Here is a 6,459-nt window from a genome sequence, read left to right on the forward strand (position 1 = left end):
ACCTAAGTAATGTTTAGTTGCTTATAACGTCGGAAAATAATAAATTATAACGACTAATATCCCGTATGTCGAATTCTTTGAGTTTTTAGATAGAGTTTAATTATCAAGGAGTCTGGTTCATTTTCTGATTTTAATATTGTCGGTTTTTGTGTTAGTTTTGTAAGACTTTACAGGAATTCGTGAGTCATGAAGACCAACCCTTAGGAAAACGTGCTAAAGACGTAGTTAGCCGCACCGTACCTCCGTTAGTCGGACCACCGTAACGACTCCACAATCTAGGGTCCTTTACGAAAGTATCGCCGGAAATCGGAGTAATCGTAACAACCCAGGACACAGAAAGTGAAGAAGAGTGTTATGGGGTGTTTTATAAGGATACCCCAGTCAGTCCCCTTAAAACGTCCGGTTAGCTCCTGTCATTAACGGACCAGTCATTGTCAATGACCACCAAAACCGTAACCGTCCACCGTCTAGTACGACCTTTTTACTTTAAGTTATGTAGTAGGTTTCTCGTATAATAAGTCGTTTCTGCCCTTCGTACATATCAGAATTTTCTTTTTTAGGGGGAAAAAAGGGGAAAATAAACCATTTTTTGTGTTCTTTCGTGGAAAAATAAAATAACGGTTTTTTTTAAATTGAGGACCCCTGTGGGGAACTTCTTTTACTTTTTTTTTTTGGGGGGTATTGTCACCCCCCCCTTTTTGGTTTTGGTGGTCCCGGGGGGGGTTTCGAAAAAATGTTTACCGGGCGAGGGGGGTTTTTTGGTTAGGGGGGCGGAAAAACCCCCTTTTTTGAAAACACCCCCCCTTTTTTTTTTTGAAAAAAGTTTTTTTTTTTTTTTGTTTTTTTTTGACCCTAAAAAAAAAAAGGTTCGGGAAAAAAAAAAACCCTTAAAAAAAACCGGGGGGGAAGTAGAAGGTCGGAAAAGGAAAAGAGGTGGTCTTTGAAAGGGACCGGCGGAGGGGAAAACTTTTTTTTGGAAAGGTTTACTTTTTTATGGTTTTTTTTTTTTTTGAAAAAACGGAAAAAGGCCCAAAGACCTTTTTTTTTTCTTTCCCTTTTTGAAAAAAAAAAAACCCTTTGGGGGGTGAACAACCCCGTTTTTTTTTTTTGAAACAGGGGGTTGTCAACCCCCCGAAAGGAAAAAGGGGGGGGAATTTTTTTTCCGGGTTTTTTTTTCCCCATAGGTTTTTTTTTTCTCCGGGGGGGGAAGGAAAAAAAGGCAAAAAACAAAAGGGGGAAAACTTTTCCAAAAAAAAAGGGCTTCCTATTTTTCCACCCGAACTTGGGGGGTTAAACCCTTTTTTTTTTTTAAATGCCGATTTTTTTTTTAAACATTGTTCGGGTAACAATGGGTCGTCCTTGTTTGCAAAAAGAAAACAAAACTTTGTTCACTTTTTGAAAAAAAAAAAAAAAACCTTATTGGGAACCTGAAAAGGTTTTTTCGGAAAAAAAGTCAAAAAACAGGGGGTTTTTGAAACAGAAAAAAAAAACCTTCTTTTTTCGGGAGGTTTTTAAAAGAACCCCTTTTTGTTCGGCTGGGGAGGAAAAAAAACAGGAAGGGGTTGGTTTTTTTACGGGGAAAAACAAATTTTTTTTTCCGGACCGCCAGTTTAGAAAAGGAAAAAAGAAAACCAAAAAAAACACGTTTTTTTCGCTCAAGGGTAGCGGTGTGAATAAAAGGTGGCGAAGGGTTTTTGTCTTTTTGGAAAAAAAATAAACAACCTACCACGGGGAAAAACTTTGGGAAAGGCCGTCGAAGGAAAAAACAACTTTTTTCGAAAAAAACGAAAAAAAGGAAAAAAAAACTCTTTAAAAAGAAAAAAAAAAAAAAAAAAACACAGGAATTTTGGGGAAGGAGGACTTTTTTTTTTTTAAAAAACCCTCCCAAACCCAGGTTTACTTTTTTTTTTGCCCAGGGGGGGGGGGGAAAGAACCTTTTTTGTTTTTCGTTTTTTCAAAGGGGGGGGGGTCTAAGTCGGTCAGGGGGGGGAAAGGGGGGTTTTTTTTTTTCTTCAATTTTGAAAAAACCAAACTCAATCAAAGAACTTTTTTTTTTGGGGGGTTCGGGGAAAAACATTTTTTTTCACCCCCAAAAAAAAAAAAAAAGGTTTTCCGAATTCCCTTTTTTTTTTGGGGAAACCGTCCACCAAAAAAAAAAGGCTCAAAAAAAAAAAATTATCTGCTAAAAAAAAAAAAAGGGGTTTCACTTTTTTAAAAGGCAAACTTTTTTGTTGGGGGGATGATTTAATACTTATTTGAAAAAAAAGTTTTTTTTTTTGACTTTTTTTTTATAAAAAAGAATTTATTAAAAATCTCCTTTTATCCTTTTTTTTTTTTTTTAAAAAAAAAAAACCTTCAAAACAAGGGAAAAATTCGGGAACAATTTTTACGGGTATTTTTAGTTTTTTTCGGTTTAAATTTATTTAAATTTTATTTCCGAAACGTTTATAAAAAAAAGGGTCAACTAAAACATACTTTTTTTTTTTTTTTTTTTTTTTCAGTCTTTAAAACAAATTACTTTTGGTAAAAAAAATAAAAACAAAAAATAAAAAAAAAAATAATTTTCCTAAGAATGTTTTTTCTTTTTATTTTCCTTTGAAAATTAGGTGTTTTTTTATTTAAGGATTTTTTAAAAAAAAAGAAACTCTTTTTCAAGGAAAAACAATGTAATTCAAATTTTTTATTTTTTAATTTCTTTATTTTACCAAAAAAAAAAAAAAATTCAAAAAAACATTAGATTCCCAAAAAAAAAAAAATATTTTTTAACTTTTTTATAAGGGGAAAAATTTCCAAAACAAAAAAAAAATGTTACGGTTTCCAAAAAAAAAAATTCAACAAATTTTTAACCTAAGAACAGTTTTTAATTAAACTTAGGTTTCAAAAAAAAAATTTTTAAAGATTTTTTCTTTTAAACCCCTAATTTTTTATAGGATTTTTTGGTTTTTAAAAGGTTCGTACAAATTTTTGTAAAAAAAAATTTTTGTTTGATAACGAATTTATGTTTTCAATGAATTAAATTTAAATAAATTTCATAAAAATTTTTATTAAGGTTGGTAAAAAATTATTTATTGATTATTGTACAAAAAAAAAAAAAACTTTTTTTGTTAGGGTTTTACGTCGGAGTTGTCTTTTGTAATAAATTTTATTGAAAAAAAAACATAAGTTACAAAAAAACCAAAATAAAGGAAAATTTTACAAAACCAAAAAATAACCGGGTTCCAAACAAAAAACAACCGAAAACCCCTTTATAAAAAAGGAAAAAAAAGAACTTTTTTAACAAAACGTTTTTACGGGTTTTTTGGGGGGGGTTCGTTTTTGGGGGAAAACAAAAAAAATTTGAAAACATTTGATTTTAATCATTTTGCAAGTCAACAGGAAAAACAAGGGCACCCCAATCGTTCCCCGGGTTTTTTTTTTGGTTTAAAAAACCCAAAATGTTTTTTGAAAACTGCCGGTTTAACTTTTTTTAGGGTTATTTACCCATTTTCGGAAAAAGCATGCAAATTTTTTTTCTTTTCGTTTTACAGGGGGAAGGAGGAGGGGATTTTAAGGTTTTTGCTACAGGGGAATTTCTATTTATTTAAAAAAACTATTGCCTTAACCTTTCTACACTTAAACCTTTTTTTTTTTTACTTAAACCAAAATACAGAGGTTTTCCCAATTTTTTTTTTTAAGTTGGGGTGTTTTTTGCCGGGGTTCGGCTAACACACCCGGGCAAAGGCCTAAAGCCGCACCTTGCGAAAAAAACACCCCTCTTTTTACCGACCCTCGCAAAAAAAAAAGAAACAAACAAGGTTCCTCGTTTTTTTTTTGGGAATTTTGAGGGTTTGGACTTTTGGCTTTTTTCTTTTGGTTTTCAAAAAAAATTTTTTTAAGGGCTTGGGTTTCTTTTGCGGTGGGGCCCCTTTCAAGGAAAAAGTTTTTTCTTTTCTTTTGTTATTTTCCCCGTTCCTTTTGTCCATTTTGAGTTTTTTTTGCGGAAACAAAAAAAAAAAAATCTTATGACAATTTTTTTTCCAAAGGTAGTTGCAACAAAAAAAAAAACAAAAAAAATTATTGCAAAAAAAATTTTGCTTTTGGTTGGTTTTTTTTTTGGCAACACGGAAAACGACTTTTCCCGGGAGTAAACAGGAAAAGGGAAAAAGTTAAAAAAAAAAAGTATTGGTTTTTTTGAGAATAAAAAATGTAATTTACATTAGTTTTTTGATTTTTCCGGGGAGCATCACCCGGAAAAAAACTTTTTTTTTTTTTTTTTTTTAAAGAACACGGGTTAGGTTTTGGAAAAGGTTTATTTTACATTAAGTTTTTCTCAAAAAAAAAAAAACTTTCGTATCTCTTTTATCAAAATTGGGCCGGGGCAGGTTTTGTGGAATGTTTTTCGAAAAAAAAGCTGGTTTTCGAAGGGTGGTTTTTTGGGCCAAAAAAGGGTTTTTACATTTTTGTTTTTTTAATTGCATTACAGAAAATAAAGAACTTTATCACAATATTCTAATTTTCTGAGACAGTCCTGTATATAAAATATATGAAGTGGTTTGTAATGAAAATGTTGTTTAATGTTCCCATGGATTTTGGTATATACATATTTTTTAATCCAAATTGTAATCATTTTCTTTAGATTATTTATTGATGTAAAACAATATCCATGACTCTGATCAACATTGTGGCCTACAGTATTGCATCCACCTCACACACAGACAGACAGACACACAGACAGACAGACACACAGACACACACACAGACACACAGACACACAGACACACAGACAGACACACTCCTCTCACCATGAGTATACACTCCCAGGCCATCCAGCGTATGGGCAGCACGGCGCGGCCCTGGATCCTGTAGTAGTCTCCAGCGTAAAGGTTCCTGCTCATCCCAAAGTCAGCGATCTTGATGTGACGCTCTCCCCCCCGATCATCCCCGCTCTCACCCTTCTCCCCCCCGACCAGAGAGTTTCTCGTGGCCAGATCTCGGTGCACGAAGTTCAACGAGGCGAGGAACTTCATGCCTGACGCTATCTGGCTCGCCATGGAGATGAGGGCTGGGTAACTGAGGGGGATAGAGTTGATAGATTTAGGGAAGGGTATGTTGTCAATATATCGGGTAAAGTGTCCCCTTACACAGGAAAAATGCATAGACATAGTGAAGGAAACTACATAATGGAAAAAAGGGACATATTTGATGATGATTTAAGCAGCACAAATGGAAGAAAGGTGGGATCAAAAGCCTCATGAACAAAAGCAGCGATAAACACTAATAGAAAGATTACTAGAAGTGTAACTCCCAACATAAACCTTTTCTTTTTCGGTTCTGTATCATTTTGATTTGTGTTTGTAGAGATGTTCATGGATTCAAGGATCATTTATCGTCAGACTGCAATAACAGTAGTAGAAGTATTCTGAATTTGCAACAGGGGCATTGTAGACATCAGGGAAAAACATTGTCCATCAACTTTGTGACCACGCATCGTTGATGAAAAACAAAAACAGTATTTTAGTCGGTGGGGTATTTGTTGTTATTCTTGAAAACATCGTAAGACTAGTTAAAAAACAAACATATATGACTGTGTGTTCGCTTATAACCGTGTGTTAGAGCCAGTATTTTGTTTTTATAAGAAAGGCCACCTAAATGTGACGTCTGTAGTCAACACACTAAAAGACTACAATTCCCACGACCCCTGCTCAAAAAGTCAGTGATGGACGACCTGCTAGAAAGACGCCGTAGAGGAACAGTTTTTAACCGTCCAGTTACCCTTTAAGTTATGAAGTTATATGAGCCTTATCAAGAAAGAAAGAATACCTACGTTTTTTGTTATTTTATTTGAGTTTTGCGTATTGAGTATTTGTTTTGACTATTGTAAAGGCCTCTTTTCCTTGTTGCATGTGCTCAGATGATTTGAGGCCAAATATCATATTTAGACTTTTTTTTTTTTTTTTTACATATAATTGTTACGCAATACATGATTGTCACTGAAAGCCTCGTCTATACATTACAATAAAATATAAAAAAATTATTGATTAATTAAATTTGAATAACAATTAAAGTTAGTAACTATTAAAAGGCATAAAAAGACAGACATTTATAATTTTCTTTAATATAAATGTTTCTTCTGCCCGTAAAGTGTCCTAACCAGGCTTCTCTGGATAAGCGCATTTTTAAAACAGTCATTGTCCATGCCGGTTTCAGTTGGATTATTTGTCACAGTTGCTCCGATCAGATCGGTCTCCTCCATTTTGTAGATTATTTATGACTTTTGAATCCACAGAAACACATCGGAAAAATCCGGCTTACTTTGAGCATGTGTTTTAAACAGTTGAATCCCCTTGTGAATTGTTTCCACTTGCGCCGTCCTTTAATTTCTTCATACAGCGGGAATCCAAATGAATGAATCCTGAGTCCAATAACCATCAAAGTCACTCCAATAGTGCTCCTTAATTACGCTTTCATCCTCCTTTAACA

The 6,459-nt window shown here is 33.5% G+C and overlaps 1 protein-coding gene across 1 annotated transcript in view; it reads right to left on the bottom strand.

Annotated features, from left to right (window-relative positions):
• The window catches only part of LOC104965284 (epithelial discoidin domain-containing receptor 1-like), a 59,447-nt gene that overhangs the window by 2,234 nt on the left and 50,754 nt on the right, over nucleotides 1-6,459 (bottom strand). Inside the window, exon 12 of the mRNA XM_010794242.1 lies at nucleotides 4,782-5,152. Within this exon, the coding sequence (XP_010792544.1) occupies nucleotides 4,782-5,152 (371 nt within the window). The remainder of the gene's footprint in view (nucleotides 1-4,781; nucleotides 5,153-6,459) is intronic.

This window comes from Notothenia coriiceps, unplaced genomic scaffold, assembly GCF_000735185.1.
Source record: "Notothenia coriiceps isolate Sejong01 unplaced genomic scaffold, NC01 NC01_scaffold00037244, whole genome shotgun sequence".
Classification (NCBI taxonomy): domain Eukaryota; kingdom Metazoa; phylum Chordata; class Actinopteri; order Perciformes; family Nototheniidae; genus Notothenia; species Notothenia coriiceps.